A 19,791-nucleotide genomic window follows, 5' to 3' on the forward strand; every position below is an offset into this window, starting at 1 on the left:
TTTCTTCCAGGCCTTGAACATTTTTGTGGGCCCTTGAAAGTCCCAGACACCAGGTCCAGTGTTCTCAGGGTGGGGTGGGGGGATACCAATCCTGGCAATTTAAACACAAGCATTCTCTTTCCTTCAGAGGTGTGAGGTCCGTACCCAGAGGTTACCAGCATCTCACAGCTCTGTGGGAATTTCCTGCCAGCCAGAGGCAGGCCTGAGATGTTCAGACGACTTCACAGGTCTGTTCAGCACATAGAGGGCAGGGGAAGGCAGAAGAATCGTGTGGCTCTGTGTGGCTCCAGCGTGGAGGGTTTTTATCACGACCGGCGCCGTAGTCCCACAAGGCAAATACAAGCAGTGTAAATCGTTTTATGGCCTGGTGTCTATAAGTCTATTGGGAATTCTGCATCGATATATTGAGAAATTTTACCTCTTTAAGGTGAGGTTGTTTCCAGAGCAAACAAGAAAAAACCTGTTAACATTTCAACCTATTTTAACTATTCAAGGTGATAGCCCCTAAAAAAAGAGCTGGCATGAATTCTTCTCCAACCCCAGCAAGGGTGAGGGGTGGGGGAGTGGAAATAGTGGAGGGAGGAAATAGAGAAAATGCCAAAGAAGAAACTAACAGGCCCCGCATCTCCTGGGCCAGAAGCAACACCAACATTTCATTTCCATCAACACCTTCCCTGTCAGCACCCCTCTCCTGCATCTTTAACTTCTCTTCTACCAGTCAGAATTGTAGGTCTCTTCCTCTGCTTGGAGCCCCTGGGTAGTGGTGAATGTGCTCAGCTGCTAATGGAAAGGTTGGAAGTTGGAGGTGCCTTGGAAGAAAGGCCTGGTGATCTACTTCCCAAAAATCAGCCTTCGAAAACCCTACTCTACACAGTTTTACTCTGACACAAACAGGGTCGCTATGAGTCGGAACTGCCTTGACAGCAACTGAACAAATTCTCCCCTGGAGCCTCCAGAAGGAACGCAGCCCTGCCGACATCTTGATTTGAGCCCAATGAGACTCGTTTTGGACTTATGACCTCCAGAAGTGTTAAGAGAATAAATCTGTGTTGTTTAAGCCACTGAGTTTGTGGTAATGTGTTACGGCCGCCCAGGGAACTCATATTAAGGGGTTCTTTTTTTACCTGGGGCCCTCAGACCCCAAAGAGCCCATGAGTGGAATTCTGGGGCCCTCAGACCCCCCCCCAACCAGGGCCCATGAACGGAATTTGGTGGTAAGTAAACTTGAAGGGAAAAAAAGATCTTCATCTCCATGCGCCAGAGTCTGACAGAAATGGCTCCCTTGTGATCAGGAAGAGCAAACCTGCACGCTCTTAGCTGCACCTAGGACTCTGAAGCCACAAGAAATCACAGATTTCAAACCACAAGACGGTTGTCACAGGCGTCTCGACGTAGTGTACCTGCTCATCAGTACTGCAGAATGATGGCACTAGGGGCCCCGCCACCAGGTCCTGTTACTTAATGCATTAATGAAGAAGCACACTCTTTCCTGTATCACACGTTGGGTTTTAATATTTGAATAACTGTGTTTTCATCCACAATTCTAAGAATTTTATTTAATTATTTAAATTTTACTTATTCTGTTGTTGAGAGTCTACACAGCAAAACATACATCAATTCAACAGTTTCTAGATGTACAACTCAGTGACACTGATGACACTCTGAGTTGTGCAACCATTCTCACCTCCTTTTCCAAACTGACATAAACTCGCTGCTCCTAAGGTTCCTACCTAACCCTTCCAGTTGTTGTCAATTTGATCCCGTGTAGCTAGATCTTGAAAGAGCACAATCCTCAAGACAGACGTTCTTTACTAAATAAGCTAAACTATGGTTTGATTTTAGGAACACTTCAGGGGATATTTTTGGTTTAAGGTTTAAAGATTATCTCAAGTTCAATAGTTTCAGGGGTTCATCCAGCTCCCACGGCTCCAGAATATCTGGATTCCATTACAATTTGAAATTCTGTTTCGCATTTTCCCCCTTTTGATCAGGATTCTTCTATGGAATCTTTGATCAAAATTTATGAATTTTTAAGTTTTTAAAAACATTACTCAGAGAAGGGGTCCAGGGGCTTCACCTGGCACAGGTGGCACACACAAAATTGAGGATCCCTGGTGAGGAGGCACAGGTTTGTGAGGTTGGGGCAGGGAGTGTGGCTGTGAGGGGCTGGACACAGGGGAGACTCTGCCTTGGGGAGGGGCAGGGAGGGTATCTTGAACAAAGGAAGTTGGGGCTTTTTCCCACCAGCAATGGGGAGCCACTGATGGTGGGTGAGAGAGGGAGGGTGTGGTCCCCACCTCCCCCACCAAAAGCTGTTGAGCAGATCGGAAACTGACAGGTGCCACCGGGTGAGAAAATGAAACTGCAGGAGTTCGCAATTACCGAGCTCCTGGCTTCTGTCAGGGGGAGGTCAGCATTTCATCCTCACCAAGCCCTCTGAGGAAGTTACCATTGTTATGCCCATTCTACAGCTAAGGAAACTGAAGCCCAGAGAAGTCATTGCTGCAGCCAGATAGGGTCCCTAAGATGCAGCTGAGGATGAAGGGGTCCCCAGGCAAGCCACTCACTGTGTGATAGGCCAGGCCCAGAGATGACAGGGAGGGGTGGCAGGGAGGGGCTTACACAGCAAGATAGTGTAACTTACTGAGGCTTCGCTGAACGTTTTTAAAAGTTGAGACATCTGTTGTTTTTGAGTGCCTTCGAGGTGACTCTGACTCATAGCGACCCTATGTGACAAGGCAGAATTGCCCTATAGGGTTTCCTAGGCTGTAATCTTTACTGAAGCAGATTGCCACATCTTTCTTCCGTGGAGTGGCTAGTGGGTTTGAACTGCTGACCTTTCGGTTAGCAGTCCAGCGCCTAACCACTGCATCACCAGGGCTCCTTGACCCAGGGGGCAATCACCGCCATTTGACAGAAGAGATTGCCAGGGCCGCACAGCTAGTGGGGTTGGGGCTGGGAAGCCCAGCCACCTGGTTCTAGCCCGGTCGCCATCCTCTCTCTGTCCTGCCTCGGCAGTCCCACCCCACAGCATCGAGGACCACCTGAGGGCTTGCTCTGGTACCTGGGTCAAGGCTGCAGGCAGCAGGGACTTGGAAGCCCACCCTGTCCTGAGCTGCTGAGAAAGACTCACCCAGTCCTGGGTCCTCAATATCCCCTTGACAGAAATAGGCATCGGACTGTGTGGATTTATGAATCACGTGAGCTGGGCTAGAGCTGTCAGTGCCCCTGCCCCAGCTGGGTCCACGGGGTGAGCCCCCACCTCAATCTTGGGGCCCTTTCCTGGTGCCCTTGCCAGCTCAGGTGATGCTGGGATGGGGAGAGTCACTCCCAGCCCCAGGTTATAACCCGGACCTTGCCTTGCTCTGGCTGGCTCTGTGGCCTTGGGCAGTTCATTTAGCCTCTCTGAGGTCGAACTTCCCATTTCTTACAGAGGGAAGACCAGGTCCTGCTCTGAAGGCTGCCTGGAGGACAAAATGAGATGATGGATCCAGCCCCGCCATTACTGCCTCGGTGGCCTTGGGGAAGCCACCTAACCTCTGAGTCCAGTCTCCTCCCTCATAAAACTGGGCTGTTTGAGGTTGTTGTTGTTAGGTGCCATTGAGTCAGTTTCGACTCATAGCGACCTTATGTACAACAAACAAAACACTGCCCAGTCCTGAGCCATCTTCATAATCATTATGCTTGAGCCCATTGTTGCATCCACTGTGTCAACCTATGTCCATTGAGTGTCTTCCTCTTTTTTGCTGACCATCTACTTTCCAAGCATGATGTCATTCTCCAGGGACTGAGTTCCTCCTGATAATATGTCCAAAGCACGTGAGACGAAGTCTTGCCATCCTCGCTTCTAAGGAGCATTCTGGCTGTGCTTCTTCCAAGAGAGATTTGTGGGTTCTTCTGGCAGCCCATTGTATATTCGATATTCTTTTCCAACATAATAATTCAAATGCATCCATTCTTCTTTGGTCTTCCTTATTCATTGTCCAGGTTTTGCACGCACACGAGGCAAATGAAAATACCATGGCTTGGGTCAGGCTCACCTTAGTCCTCAAGGTGATATCTTTGCTTTTCAACACTTTAAAGAGGTCTTTTGCAGCAGATTTGTCCAACGCAATACGTCCTTTGATTTCTTTACTGCTGCTTCCATGGGCATTGAAGCCTCAAGTTGCAATTTTGAAGGGTTCTATGAGCAAAAATTGAACAATGCAGGAACCGTCAAAAGAAGATGGAAGGAATACAGAGTCACTGTACCAAAAAGAATTGGTTGATGTTCAGCCATTTCAGGAGGTAGCATATGATTAAGAAGTGACGGTACTGAAAGAAGTACAAGCTGCACTGAAGCCACCGATGAAAAATAAGCCTCCAGGAATTGACAGAATACCAACTGAGATGTTTCAACAAACGGGTGCAACACTGGAAGTGCTCACTCATCTATGCCAAGAAATCTGGAAGAGAGACCAGAAGAGATCCATATACCTATCTATTCCAAAGAAAGGTGATCCAACTGAATGCGGAAATTATCGAATATCAATAATATCACATGCAAGTCAGATTTTGCTGAAGATCATTCAACAGCGGCTACAGGAGTATATCGACAGAGAACCGCCAGAAATTCAAGCCAGATTCAGAAGAGGATGTTGAACCAGGGACATCATTGCTGATGTCAGATGGATCTTGTCTGAAAGCAAAGAGTACCAGAAAGACGACTACCTGTGTTTCACTGACTGTGCAAAGGCATTTGACTGTATGGATCATAAGAAATTACGGATAACATTACAGAGAATGGAAATTCTAGAACACTTAATTGTGCTCCTGTGGAACCTGTATGTAGACCAACAGGCAGTTGTTAGAACAGAACAAGGGGATACACTGCAGTTTAGAGTCAGGGAAGGTGTGTGTCAGGGTTGTATCCTTGCACCATACTTATTCAGTTTGTAAGTCTGAGGTTAGATCACCTAATATATATACGGGCCTGGCCTAAAGCATGCATTCCAAGGCAACTCACCCTTATTACTAGTGGTGTGTGAGGATTAATTCACATCAAGGCACCCAGAACAGTGTGCTCAGTAAAGGGTGGCTCTGCCTCCAAGCCTTTGCAGCGCTGTCCTTCTGCTGATCACGTGGCTCTCATCTCACCGATTCCCCGAGGAATCTTCCCTGTCACTCGTGGTCTCTCTCATTCCTCTCCTTTGCACCTTTCTCAGCACTTGCCTGGGAAAAATAATGTAAGTATGACATTTATTCATTCATTGTCTCTCTCAAACCAATTGCCCATGAAGAGCCGATTCCCACTCATGGTGATCCCACGTGTGTCACAGTAGAGCTGTGCGCCAGAGGGTTTTCAATGGCTAATTTTTTGGAAGTAGATCACCAGGCCTTTCTTCCAAGGCACCTCTGGGTAGACTTGAACGTGTAACATTTCTGTGACAGCTGAGCTCAGTTAACAGTCTGTACTACCCAGGAACTCCAGTGTCTTTCTGTTGTTAGGTGCCCTCGAGACCATCTGGACTCACAGCGACCGCATGTGAGAGTACAACTGCCCCAGAGGGCTTTCTTGGCTGTAATCTTTACCGGGATCAGATCACAAGGTCTTTTCTCCCGTGGAGGTGCTGGGTGGTTCAGACAGCCGACCTTTCCTTTGAGCACTTAACCACTGACTCACCAGCGCTTTATGTTGTCTTCTCATGCCTCCTAAAATGTCACGAACTTTGGACATGTTATCAGGAAGGATCAGTCCCTGGAGAAGGACATCATGCTTGGTGAAGTAGAGGGTCAGCAAAAAAGAGGAAGTCCCTCAGAGAGATGGATCGACACAGTGGCTGCAACGATGGGCTCAAGCATCACAATTATTGTGAGGATGGCACAAGGCCGGGCAGCGTTTCCGCTGTGGTACATAGTGTCGCTATGAGTCAGATCCGACTGGACGGCACCTGACAACAAAAATGTAAATTCTTGTAAATTTGTTTCCTCTCTGCTATACCCTGGGGGCCTGGAAGCCGGCTAGGCATCCCACCGACCCTTCACAGGTCGATGTGGGTGAATGGATGATTCCCAGGCAGGACTTGGTGACAAGTGGGAACGTGGGTCCGCCAGACGGGCGGAGACTCCGGTGACGCAGAAACCAAAAGGGACCCAGGGGACGAAAGAGGGAGTAGATGACCTGACCTGGGCGTCCGCTTTTTAAGACCCTGACGCTCCTCCGCCACCCTCTTCCCGGAACTCAGATGCCCCAGAGGCATCGCGTGCCCGCCCCCCCGCCCGCCGGGGCCTCAACGATACCCGCGCCCTGCACTCCCCGGCTCTCCGACCCGCGTCCTAGCCCTGCTCTCTCCGGATCTCCGACTCCGAATTCGCGCCCGCGCCCTGCTCTCCGCGGCTCTCGGACCCCAAGTCCGCGCCACCGCCCTGAACTTCCCGGCTCTCCGACCCGTGTTCGCGCCCTGCTCTTTCGGTATTTCGGGCCACGAGTCCGCGCCCGCGCCCTGCACTCGATGGCTCCCCAACCCGTGTTCGCACCCGCGCCCTGCACTCGCCGGCTCTTGGACCCGTGTTCGCGCCCGCGCCCTGCCCTCGGCGGCTCTCGGACCCCGAGTCTGCGCCCGCGCCCTGCACTCGGCGGCTCTCCGACCCGTGTTCGCGCCCGCGCCCTGCACTCCCCACCTCTCGGACCCACGACCGCGCCCTGCTCTCTCCGGATCTCCGACTCCGAACTCGCGCCCGTGCCCTGCTCTCCGCGGCTCTCGGACCCCAAGTCCGCGCCACCACCCTGAACTTCCCGGCTCTCCGACCCGTGTTCGCGCCCTGCTCTCTCGGTATCTCGGGCCACGAGTCTGCGCCCGCGCCCTGCCCTCGGCGGCTCTCGGACCCCGAGTCTGCGCCCGCGCCCGCGCCCTGCAATCCCCACCTCTCGGACCCACGACCGCGCCCTGCTCTCTCCGGATCTCCGACTCCGAATTCGCGCCCGCGCCCTGCTCTCCGCGCCTCTCGGACCCCAAGTTCGCGCCACCGCCCTGAACTTCCCGGCTCTCAGACCCGTGTTCGCGCCCTGCTCTCTCGGTATCTCGGGCCACGAGTCTGCGCCCGCGCTCCCCGGCTCTCCGACCCACGAGTCTGCGCCCGCGCTCCCCGGCTCTCCGACCCACGACCGCGCTCTGGGCGGCCGCCAGGTCCGGGCCCAGCTCCTCGCGGCGCGGCACGTGCTTGCCCGGCGCCCCCCACCCCAGGCCGGCCGGGCCAGTTTCCGCGGGTCCGGGGCGGGAAGCAAACAAAGGGGCCAGCTGGGGACAGCCTCAGAGAGGCCACGTAAGAGGAGACTGAGGGCCGGGGAAGGAACCCAGTTGGCCCAAGATCCCATGGTCGCGGAAGTGACCGTCTTTCCTGGGCTCTGGGGCGCGAGTCAAGGCCGCGCTTTAATGGGAATTTTAGGAGGGCGCTGCTGGGGGCGGGGGGCATTGGCCGGGCAGGAGAGCTCCCGCCCCCTTGGTTCCAGCTTGCCTTCGCTCAACAAACATCTCCCGAGCGCCGTCTGTTGGCCGGGCCCGGGATTACAGCATGAACAAACATCCAAGGTCCCTGCTCACATGGCGCCCACCTTCCAGAAGGGCAGGAGGCCTTAAAAAAAATAAAAACAAACGTTGCCATCGATTCCGACTAAGAGACCTTAAACAAGCAGGCAAATACGTATAGGACACAGGGCAGTGATAAGTATGGCGAGGAAAGAAAATAAAGTGGGATAAAGGGCGAGAGAGTGAGGGCCGCGGTGCGCGGTGTTTTTAAGGAGAGTGGTCAACGCCGTCTCACAGAAGGTGACATTCAGGGAAAAGCCTTTGGGGCAGAGGAAGCAGCATGTGCAAAGGCCAAGGGGTAGAAGGGTGCCTGGGTGGGGCGGGGGGCGGGGACGAGGAGAGAGAGCGCAGAAGAGGTCTCAGAGAAAGGTGTGTCCCTAGTGGGTCTGCCGAAGACCTGGGGTTCCATTCCCAGGTTGATGGGGGCTCGCGGGAGGGAAGGATCAGACTTTGCTGAGTGATGGGTGGGACCAGGGAGGTTGAGACTGGGCCTGCGCAGCCTGAGCAGAGAAGGTTCTGGATAAACACTTGAAGGATAGCGCTGAACCAACAAGCAAACACAAGGACAGCATTCTTCCCTCCTGCCTTGATGTCCCCATCGGGCTTGGCTACGGGGCACCATGCCCAGCCCCTGCTGCCCCCCCAACCGCGTCCCACCGTACCAAGAAGAGGCCGCAGGGTTTGGGGCCAGGAGTCACCCCACTTATAGCTGCAGTCCCGTGATGCACGGGGGGGTCACAACAGTTGTGCCTGGAGAAGAGGGCGGGTTTAAGACCCTAAGAGCTGGGTGACCCACGGTGGGGGATGCTGGTTTCAGGCCTGGCTTCACAGTTACGGGGCCCCACTTGGTTTAATGCTCTGCTGGTTGAAATTATTAATAGCTTTTGAACAAGGGCCTTGAATTTGCATTTTCAGGGCCCCATGAACTGTAGCTGGGCCTGCCTGGTGTGATGACCCTCTTTGTGCAGATGGGGGCAAGGACAAAGAGGGAACCTGCTCTTCCCCCAAGGATCCACCACACAGATGGAAGAAGCCTGACGCCGGCAGGGCACCCGGTGTGAAGGACTTTTCAACAGGCCGGACCCACTTTCTCTGCCCATGGCACCTCCTTAGAGGGACTGCTGGGACCACCCCAGTGGCTGAAGTGCCTGCTCTGTCACAGCAGCCTGATTTCTTTTCTTCTGGTTTGTATACTGCAGACTTATTAAATTGTGTCGTATTAATAGAAGCTCCATGGGGGTGTGGAAACCCTGGTGGCATAGTGGTTAAGTGCTACGGGTGCTAACCAAGAGGTCAGCAGTTCGAATCTACCAGGCACTCCTTGGAAACTCCATGGGGCAGTTCTATTCTGTCCTGTAGGGTGGATATGAGTTGGAATCAACTCGATGGCAACGGTAGTAGTACCATGGGGGTGCAGATTGTGACTGGGCATCCCTGTAGCCCCCACACCTGATGCATAGTCCCATAAGAAACCAAACTCACATCAACTCTATATGACTGAGTAGAACTGCCCCATACGGTTTCCAAGGAGAGGTGGGTAGATTCAAACCACTGACCTTTAGGTTAGCAGCAGAGCTCCTAATCACTACGTGCCACCAGGGTTCCTGGTGCGTAGTAGGAAAAAAAAAAAAAAATTTTTTTTTTTTTGTTGAAGGAGTTATACTTACCTATAAAACAGAAATCATTTCACCTTTTAACTAATATGGTACATGGCTGCATCCTAAGTAGCCCTGGGATTTAAAAAAAAAAGCGAAAAAAATAAGCCCGTTACCAGAGTTGATTTGGACTCATGGTGACACCATGTGTTACAGAGTAGAGCTGCTCCATACGAAGTAGACTGCCAGGCCTTTCTTCCGAAGGACCAGAGTGGGTTCAAACCGCCAATCTTTAGGTTAGTAGTCCAGGGCAAACCGTTTGCGCCACCCAAGGGACATAGCTCTAAAATAAATATGAGTTGGAATCGACTTGAAGGCAACGGATTTTTTTTTTTTTTAATGGAGTGCTAAAAACCGTTTACATCTAATGCACTGGACTGCAATCCACGCGGGCAGCCGCCTGGCCTTTTTGGTTCAGTGCCTGGAATCGTGCAGCTCAGGAAAGAAAGGAAGGAAGAAGAGGAGAGGGGAAGAGAGAGGAGAGTGAAGGGTGAGAGGACGGCAGAGGGAGAGAGATGGAAAGAGGGATGGGAAAAGTGAAAGACCGATCCACTAAGCTCGCCCCAGGCCCCACCGCCTTCCACCACGTGCGCGCCCTCCCGGCTCGTGGCATTGCTGGGCGCGCCTGGGCGGGGCCCGGACTACGCTTCCCGGCGGGCCCCGCGGTTCGGGGCTGGGGGAGGGGCCTGATCGGGGGCGTGACCCAGGCGTGGCCAAGCCAGGGGCGGGGCCGGTACAAAGTCCTGGGGGGCAGGCGCGGGGCGCAGAGTCCCGGCGGCGCCGGCTGGAGCGAGGCGCGACGCATCGCCGCTGAGCGGCGCAAGCTGCGGGAGCGTGTCGGCTAGACGGCCAGCGGCCGACGGCGCCCTAGCTGTCCGCGCGCTGCCTGCCGCCCCCCATGTGCGCAGCCCCGCGGGGCCCCGGCCCGTAGGCGGCGGGCGCCCCCATGCTGCTGCAGCCCGCGGCGTGCGCCCCGAGCGCGGGCTTGGCGCGGCTCCCGGCCGCCCGCGGCGCCATGCACGGCTCGCAGAAGGACACCACGTTCACCAAGATCTTCGTGGGCGGCCTGCCCTACCACACCACCGACGCCTCGCTCAGGAAGTACTTCGAGGGCTTCGGAGACATCGAGGAGGCCGTGGTCATCACGGACCGCCAGACTGGCAAATCCCGCGGCTACGGCTTCGTAAGTGCCCCCGGCCGGCCGCTCATTATCGCGGCCCGGCCGCTGAGTCAGCTCCGGGCGCACGCCCAGCGCCCCGGCTTCCCGGGCGCCTCCCGGCCCGCACCTGCCGCGCGCCCCGGGTCGGGCCCGTCTCCACTAACGCCCCCAGGCCTCGGCTCCCCAACCCCACCCCAGAAGGGAGACCCCACCGTGCTCAATTAGGACTTCTAATTTTGCGGAGAGGTTTTTCTGGGGCGGGGGGGGGGAGGACAGACGGCGTTTCTCGATGTTTGCTGGGGCCACAAGTGAGTGAGTGCCAGGGGCTCCACCCAGGGGTGCTTTGGAGCCCTTTAGCCTCCCCCGCCATATTCTCCAACAGCCCCTCAACTGCCCCAGATAAGTATCACCTTACGTTAAAACGACTCGAAGGTGCCGCTCCTACTTCCCTTTTGACCACGGTGCCCCCAGGCCTCTCCCATGCGGAAGTATCCGGCCACATTGGGGGGCAGGCCCGGCTGGGTCCCCTGCTTCCCTTGGGAGTTTATGTTTGTATCCCCCGTCTCCCTGGGAATTATTACTGTCCTTGACTGCAGGGTATCCCAGCACTTGAACTGGGAAGGGAGGAGCTGGAATTGGGGGGACAGCTTTGTGGGAGGGCCCTGGGCTGGGGTCAGAGGGGACTAGGTGATGGGTACCCTCAGTGGGAGGAAGGGGGCATTGGTGCTGGGCAGACCCTCTGCCTCCCCCCTGCCAAAGGGAAACCCCTGAGACCGTCTCTATTCCTCCAGGTGACCATGGCAGACCGGGGGGCTGCTGAGAGAGCTTGCAAAGACCCTAATCCCATCATTGACGGCCGCAAGGCCAACGTGAACCTGGCGTACTTGGGTGCCAAGCCTCGGAGCCTGCAGCCGGGTGAGAACGCTTTTCCCCGGGCTCTTTCCTTCCTGGGCTTCCTGTGGCTGTGGCGTCTGTGTTCAGCACAGTGTCTGTGGGTGGGAGAGGCCCCTCCTACCCTGCAGTGCAGTCAGCTATCTGTACCCCTAGAGCATCACAGAGTAGTGAGCCCCAGCTTCAGAGTTGCCCTCAGCCAGACCCCTTCCTGGGACAGGATGGGGGCTGTCACCCCAGGTTTTCAGGGAGGAAGTTGTCCCATCGGACTGGGTTCTTTTGGGGTTCACACGGGGCAGGGGCAGGAAGGGGACAGGACACTTGTTACTCCTTTGACTCGGGGAGGTGTGGCCTGTGGGCCAGCTCCCGTAGGAGCCTCACCGCTGACCCCTCTGTTGCAGGCTTTGCTGTGGGTGTGCAGCAGCTCCACCCCGCCTTCATCCAGCGGACCTACGGGTGAGTGGGCGGGCGGGCCGTGGATTCTCCTCGTGTGGGTGCCCCCAACCCCAAAGCTTTGGGTGTGCAGCTTGCAGTCACCCTTCCGTGTCTGGGCTCTGTTCCTTTCCCCGACCTTTCAGAGGCATGATTGCATTTTGGGGATGAGGTAGGATATTGAGGGGACTGAGAGGAGGCAGGTGGCATTTCTCCATCCCCGTAGAGGGGCCGCATGGTGGGAGGTGGAGAACGGGGGCTCTGAGTCAGCCTGCCTGGGCTCACATCCTGCCCCCTCTGGTCATGTGACCTCAGGATACTGACAGCCTTGCTGTGATTCAAATTTGTTATCTATAAAATAGGGGCGCTGACAGCACTATTCTGTGCCTCAGTTTCCTCATCTATCAAATGGGAGTGATAAGAGATTACTGGGTGGTGCAAATGGTTTGTACTCAGCTACTAACTGAAAAGGTGGTTCGAATCCATCCAGTACTGCTTCAGAAGAAAGGCCTGGTGATCTGCTCCTGTAACATTAAAAGAAACCTGCAAACCCTGTGGAGCACAGTTCCACCCTGACACCCATGGGGGCACCGTGAGTCGGAGTTGACTCTATGGCAACAGTGTTTTAACAGCACTCCTGAGTTTGTGAGTAGAGGGCTGTCGAAGTGTTGGCTGATACCCACAGGAACTGGTGGCTGGGTTATTCTCTGGGTATCTCTCTGAGCTGTTCTGGTGCCCAGTAAATCAGGGCAGCTGGTCACTGTCAACCGGGGTCTGACATTTGTGAAGCTGGGACAGGTCAGATGTGACCAGGGCCAGACGGCACCTGCCCCAGTGGGCCCAGCCTATGGCCTTTTGTCTGACAGGCTTTGGCAAAGGACATCCACCCTTTCTCTGGCTGAAACCTTCCCCACCCCTGCCTTTTTCTTTCAGCAGCTGCTTGGGCAGGACACACACCCTACAGGGGCACAAAGCACCCTGCCTGCGGCTTATTTCCCAGCCCCGTGATTGATGTTAGCTGTTTGCACCAGTGCAGAGGGAATATTGATGGGGTTGGGAGTCAGTTTTTCGTGGGGCGGGGGCGGGGATGGAGGACGGGGCACTTATAAAGCAGGCAGCTTCTTTCAGACTTTGGGCCCTTCTTCAGCTATTGGAAGTCCAAAGCCAGGATTCTGGATCCCGTGCCTCCAGCGGGGTGTGTACCTGTGTGCAGGTCGGGGAGGGATGGGCAGCTGGAGGAGCAGGTTGGGTAGTGTGGGCCAGATGGAACGAGAGGGCAGGGGCAAGGGCTGCGGAGGAAGGAAAAGCCAGGCAGGCCCAGGCGTTTGGTTTGGGGGATCAATCAGACAACTGAGAAGTTGCCCACTTTGCTGGGCGCGCTGTCCTCGTGAGCAGTGGCTGCATCTCCACTGTGGCGTCCGCGGGCACTGGGTGCATCCAGGTTCAGCGGGAACAGCCGCGAGCTGCGGTGGGTGCGGGTTGTGGCATGGGCCTCCGGCCTGTATGGATAGCTGGCAGCTCAATGACCTGTCCCAGTTTCTGGGCCTTCCTGGGAGGGAGCATGGGATGGCGGGGAGCAGGTGGTTCTGTGGTTCTTCTCGCCCCCAGGATCTATTTCATAATGTCTGGAGCTGTCTCAGAAGGTGTTGGGGACACCCCAGCCTTCCTGCCTTGACTTGGGTCTTCCTCTTTGGGGCTCAGGCCACACGAGGGAGGGCGTTTCTCCCGCCAGCTATGTTTAGTTTCCGTTGTCCTGGCTCTCTTCTTGTGGTGGGGATGCAGCATCTCTCAGGTCAGGGGTGAGCCTCCAGCGCGTGCAGCTTTTCTTGCACCTGAGTCCCAAGTCCTGTCTGTTCCCTTCCAGCTGGGACTCTAGTAACTGTCTTCTGGAGCCCACAGATCTGGGTTCAAATCCTGGCTCTGCCACTTACTGGCTGGGTCTATCTTGCCCAGTGCCCTCCCCCTCTTAAGCCATTAGTTTTCTCATCTGGAGCAGGAATAGTAACTGCTTGAGACTATGCCCGACACGTGGGGCTGGAACTCTGGCCTACCAAGCTTTCATTCTGGCCTCACAACAGACCTCTGAGGTCGGGGCTATTACTGTTCTCACTTCACAGGCGGGGAAAGGAATCCCTGGGTAGTGCAAATGGTTAACACACTCGGCTGCTAACTGTAAGGTTGGTGGTTCAAGTTACCCAGAGGTGCCTTGGAAGAAAGGCCTGCCAGTCTACTTCCAAGAAGCTAGCCATTGAAAACCCTACGGAGCACAGTCTACTCTGACATACGTGGGGTCGCCAAAGTTGGAATTGATTTGATGGCATCTGGTTATGGATGGTGAAACTCAGGCAAAGAAAGGTTAAACAAAACAGTGATGAATCTGTGAAACATTTCATGACATGGAGGAATCTAGAAGGCATTATGCTGAGTGAAATTAGTCGGTTGCAAAAGGACAGATATTATATAAAATCACTGTTATGAGAACTCAAGAAATAGTTTAAACAGAGGAGAAAGTATTCTTTGATGGTTATGAGAGCGGGGAGGGAGGGTGGGAGAGGGTTATTTACTGATTAGATAGTAGATAAGAACTACTTTAGGTGAAGGGAAGGACAACACACAACACAGGCGAGGTAAGCACAACTGGACTAAACCAAAAGCAAAGAAGTTTCCTGGATAAACTGAATGCTTCGAAGGCCAACGTAGCACGGGCAGGGGTTTGGGGACCATGGTTTCAGGGGACATCTAAGTCAATTGGCATAATCTATTAAGAAAACATTCTGCATCCCACTTTGAAGAGTGGCATCTGGGGTCTTAAACACCAGCAAGCAGCCATCTAAGATTCTTCAATTGGTCTCAACCTACCTGGATTAAAGGAGAATGAAGAATACCAAGGACACAAGGTAATTACATGCCCAAGAGACAGAAAGGGCTTCATAAACCAGAGACTCCATTATCCTGAGATCAGAAGAACTAGATGGTGCCTGGCTACAACTGATGACTGCCCTGACAGGGAACAGAACAGAGAACCCCCTGAGGGAGCAGGAGAGCAGTGGGATGCAGACCCCAAATTCTCATAAAAAGACCAGACTTAATGGTCTGACTGAGACTAGAAGGACCCTGGCAGTCATGGCCCCCAGACCTTCTGTTGGCCCAGGACAGGAACCATTCCCAAAGCCAACTCTTCAGATAGGGATTGGACTGGACAGTGGGTCGGAGAGGGAGGCTGGTGAGGAGTGAGCTTCTTGGATCAGGTGGACACTTGAGACTATGTTGGCATCTCCTGCCTGGAGGGGCGATGAGAGGGTGGAGGGGGTTAGAAGCTGGTGAAATGGACACAAAAGAAAGAGTGGAGGGAGGGAGTAGGCTGTCTCATTAGGGGGAGAGCAATTGGGAGTGTGAGCAAGATGTATATAAGTTTTTCTGTGAGAGACTGACTTGATTTGTAAACTTTCACTTAAAGCACAATAAAAATTAAAAAAAAAAAAGGTTAAACAGCCTGTCCTGGGTGGCCAAGGTAATAAGTGTCCCAGGTGGGCAGACCCAGAACCCATGCTCTCAGGGGCTGCTCTTTGGGGGTGGGCTGCCCTGGTTCTTTCCCCCTCGTGGTCCGGCACCCATCAGCAGTGCCCCACGAGAAGCTTGTCCAGGGCCGGTCACAGGTTTTACCGCTGCCCTTTGTTCCTGACTTCAGGCGACATCATTTTGTAACTTGATCCTCTCGCTGGCCATTTAACACCTGTGACAGTGGCAGAACCGAAAATCTATTTGTTGGTTACCAAGGGGTGGGGACCCAAACAGGGACAGGGGGCCAGAGGGACTGTCCAGCTCTTTGTTTCCAAGGACTGGTGAACTGAAGCCTCTCAAGAGTCATGTTGCCTCTGCTTCTGGAGACCCTCAGGGTGGCAGGAGGGTCCCCTGGGTGTGTTGCTACCGAGAGGTGGCCAGGGCCGGGCCGCCTGAGTCAGCTGTCAGCTCCCCGTGCCCACCTGCCTGGCCAAAGAGTTGAGCCTCAGCATCCCTTTTGTCTTTGCAAACAATCAGGCCCCGAGCGTGGCGTGGCCTGACTCAGCGGTCAGCGTTGTTTGCTGCGGGCGGCGATGAGGCCTGGTCTGTGTTGGCTCAGGCATAGTGGGAGTCAGGAGCCCAGCAGCTCAGAGTTGTGACCAGTTAACCCCTCTCCTGCCTGACTGAGCTTGTTCCAGGCTTTCTGGCCTCGGTGGTGTGCCTTCAGCAGTCCTAAAGATCCCAGGGCTGGCCCTGTGTTGGGGCAAAGCTGCTGTGGAATGTTTGCGTGGTTAGTGGTGAACACCCTTCTGTTCTGCAGAGAACTTGTATACCTTATGCTATTTCGTGGGGTGCCTGTCCACCCGTTTTTTTCTTTGAGCTGAATGAGGCTTCTTGGGCTGTGCGTTTCTGTCATAGGACTGTGCGTGGGGCCAAGGGGTCTGGAGACGGCTTCCTTGCCTGGTGACGGGCAGCTGTGCCAGCCCCTCAGTGCTGAGTGGCCAACGCGGGAGAAAACAGACACGCTTTCCTCTGCTGGCCAGTGTGACGGTTAGAAGCCTGCAGGCAGGCCAGAAGGGCAGTGGTTTGGAAAAGCACAGGTCCAGGCCGAGCTCCCGTCTGTTCTAAAAGGGACCTCCTGGGTCCAGGGTGTTGGCCCCTCCTGGGCACCAGCATGTGGGACTTGCGGTTTATCCTGGGCCTGGCCGCACTTGGAGTCTCTCCTGGGCTATTTTTGACGGGCCAGCTGCTCTGGGCGCACACCCCACCCCATTCTTAAGAGGGCCTTGGTGCAGGCTTGGTGCCTGTGTGCTGAAAGCTTTGCTCTGTACCAGTGCTGAGACACGGGACCTGGTCCCCAGCACTAAGGGAGGGAGGGAACACTGCTGCGAGTGGAGGCTCCTGTGTGCTGGCGCCAGGGCTGCAGGGGCCGGCCTCTTCTCTCTGGGACTCTGACTGACTCCCCACTGTGTAGTGGGGGCCTTGACAGGGCCACCTCACTGGGCTGTCCTGGGGGCTGAGTGAGCACCCGTGGCAGGGCCTGTCACCCGAGGCCTACCAGCGGACAAGGAGTTGATCAGTGATGCCCCTCACAGCAGCCCTGGACGAGGCCTGTTGACTGTCGGCCTGCGCAGAGTGACTGAGAAGTGCCTGAGCTCACACGTGGGGTTTGAACGGCCAGAATTGGGGCTTCAAGGTCACGCCCCTCTCACAGGGCCCCAGCAGCCCCCCCGACCAAAGCTGGAGCAGATCAGAGCCAGAACCCCCAGGCTGATGATGGCCTGGGACCCTCTCTTCAAGCAGAGGAATGTGCCTACCCCACCTGTGTGGTTTCAGGGACCCGACACCCGTCTGTGTGAAGGTCCACGGGGCCACCGCGAGGCCATCTTGGCCACCCAGGGTGGCATCATACTGTCAGCCTGGGGGAATTTCGAGGTGTTGGGAAGATGAGGTTCATCTCCACAAGAGTGTGGAGCACATGGAGCTGGGGCGGGATGGGGCGAGCATAGAGAGGCTATTCCCAGAATTGTTCACTCAACAAGGTTATTGAGTACCTGTTGTATGCCAGGCCCTGTGCCGGGGGTACCTTGATTTTTCCTTGACTTATTGGTAGTTTAATAGTGTGTTGTTTAATTTCCATGTGCTCATGTATTTTTCAGTTTTTTTCTGTTACTGATTTCTAGCTTCACTCTGTTGTGGTCAGAGAAAATACTTGGTATGATTTCAGTCTTTTAAAATTTATCGAGCCTTGCTTTATGTGATATGACATATGGTCTGTCCTGGAGAATGAGCCATGGGCACTGGCCTAGAGCAGAATGTATGCCATGCTGTTGTTAGGTGAAGCGTTCTCTATCAGTCTGTTAAGGCTGGTTGGTTTATAGTATCATTCAAGTCCTCTGTTTCCCTGCTGATCTTCTGTCTCGGTGTTCTGTCCAATACCGAAAGTGCTGTATTAAAGATTCCAGATGTTATAGTGGTACCTGTTTCTCCTTTCAGTTCTATCAGTGTTTGCTTTATGTACCTGGGTTCTCCAATGTTAGGAGCGTATATATTTATGGTTGTTAAGTCTTCTCGATGTACGGAAGGTCCATTTTGCTTGGGATTCTTTGGTGAGTCATAAAGCCGATTGCGAAGCACCCATCATCTCACAGGGAAGCCAGGCCATTGAAAATGCGCCTGGGGGCCAAGAGGGGGCACGATTAGGGACCTCCTTCCTGGGGCGGGGCAGTTCTGCATCCTGAGTATGGTGGGCATTCCTGGAACCTCTGTGGTGATGAAATGGAGTAGGATTACACGCTGAGACGCACAAGGAAATTAGCTCCTGCAAAAATGACGCAGTCTCACCACAGTCTCGTGGAGTGCAGGGTGCCTAGGTCAGGGCCTTGGTTTTGATCATGTACGATGGTCACATAAGATGTCAGCTCAGGGGAGCAGATGACGGGTGTGGGGGCGGGATGTTGGTGCAAGAAACCTCCCTCACTAGTCTTGCAGCTTCTTGGGAGGCAATGATTATTTCATGATAAAGTGTAAAAGAATATAAAGCTGGTGGGGGTCTGAGAGTGACGGGGCCGCAGGGTACGTGGGGAAGGCCCCTCTGAGAGTGCAGGAAGCAGCCACTCCGTAGACACCTGGGGGCCCAGCAGGTGCATGGCGGAGGCTGGCAAGGGCAGGGCAGGAAGTGAGGTTGGAGTGGAGGTGTGGGGACTGGGGAAGGGCCGGCGCTCTCTGGGACTTCAGAAGCTGGTTTTTACTTGAGGTGTGGGGAGGACGGAGGCAAACAGAAAACAAGGAAGCAGGGAACACCTGAGATGGTGGTAGGACAATGGTGTGGGGCAAGGTTGGGGGGCCGGGAAATTCGCCGTTGTATGTTTGGGGCAGTGGTAGGTTCTGTGGGGATGCTGGTGTGGCTGGCATGCTGAGGAAAGGCATGGTGGCCAGGTGGCAGTAGGGAGGGGACAGGAGATGGCTGAGGGACTGGTGTGGCCCTCAGTGTCCCAGGAGAGCCTTTGGACAGAGGAGGACGAGGCCTGCTGGTAACCTTAATGCCTACTCTGTCTGCCCATCGGGGTCGCCTGGACAGCGAGTGGGGGGCAGGGTGGCCTGGTGCTGGAGTCCAGGCAGCAGGTGGGGGCGACCTGGACCCTGGTGAGATGCGGCTGTGTGCTGGATACGTACTCGAGGGAAGGTGTGGTGGAAGAAGAGTTTGACAAGGTTGCAGAGCTTTGGGCCTGAGCCGATGGAAGGTGGGCTGACCTTGACTGGTGGGGTCATATTATAGGTCTGCTCTGGGGGAATACCAGGAATTTGGGCTTGGATGAGTGAGAACTGAGATGATGGTTCTGGGCTTGGCTTCCTCCCAACGGAGCGAACCTTTTCCTGCGTCCTGGGGTCCGATGCCCACCCCGCGTGTTCACACCCCTGCGTGTTCTCGGAGACCCTGCCAACTGTGGCCCCATGTGCAAGGACAAAGCTCGAATTCGCTGCCCCCCTGCAGCTGGCCCCTGCACCCAGGGCCTCCAGGTGGGTGGCTGCCCTGCCAGTCCCATCACGGTGGGGACAGGGCCTCTAGAGACCAGTAAAAGTGAAGGGGCTCATTTGCCTGTTTTATTTTCGTTTTCAGAGGTGTCCTTGCTTTCAGGAAGTGAGCCCTTCTGGCCTGCTGCGGGTTGCTCTTGCTGAGAGTTTTGCTCTGAGTGAGCCGGCCACGTGGCTGGCTGCTGTCTCTGGGGTGCTGCCACGGATGGCTGATGTTAACACTGCCCGTGCCGCCTGGGTGGGGGGCTCTCAGACTCCTGCCCAGAGCCCCAGCCCCCTGCCTCAGAAGAGGTGTGACTCTTGGCCTCAGGAAGCAGCCAGGGTTGATTCTTCGGGCAAGATGGCATCCCCTCTCCCCCACTTACAAATGGGGACACTGAGGCCAGAGAGTGCCTTGCACTAGCTCACATTGCTAGGACAGGCACGGCCAGGAACTGAGCTCAGGGTTCTTGCCACTGGGCCCCGTGTCTTCATCCAGGCCTTGTCATCTGGCGTGTTTCTGGCTGCGTGCTGCTAGCCTTGGCCGTGCTGGGCACAGGGCAGAGACCTCTGC

General features: G+C 54.9%; 1 protein-coding gene across 4 annotated transcripts in view; it reads left to right on the forward strand.

Moving 5' to 3' along the window:
- The first annotated feature begins 10,151 nt into the window (after window positions 1-10,151).
- RBM38 (RNA binding motif protein 38) overlaps window positions 10,152-19,791 on the forward strand; it is a 43,680-nt gene continuing 34,040 nt past the window's right edge. For 3 of the 4 annotated variants that reach the window (XM_064276254.1, XM_064276253.1, XM_064276255.1), the window contains exons 1-3: window positions 10,152-10,403; window positions 11,171-11,294; window positions 11,672-11,726. In XM_064276254.1, coding sequence (XP_064132324.1) covers window positions 10,167-10,403; window positions 11,171-11,294; window positions 11,672-11,726 — 416 coding nt within the window. In that variant the 5' untranslated portion in view covers window positions 10,152-10,166. Of the gene's footprint in view, window positions 10,404-10,922; window positions 11,046-11,170; window positions 11,295-11,671; window positions 11,727-19,791 lie in introns of all 4 variants that reach the window. The other variant, XM_064276256.1, reaches the window with a different exon arrangement.

This window comes from Loxodonta africana, chromosome 24 (genome assembly GCF_030014295.1).
Source record: "Loxodonta africana isolate mLoxAfr1 chromosome 24, mLoxAfr1.hap2, whole genome shotgun sequence".
NCBI lineage: Eukaryota > Metazoa > Chordata > Mammalia > Proboscidea > Elephantidae > Loxodonta > Loxodonta africana.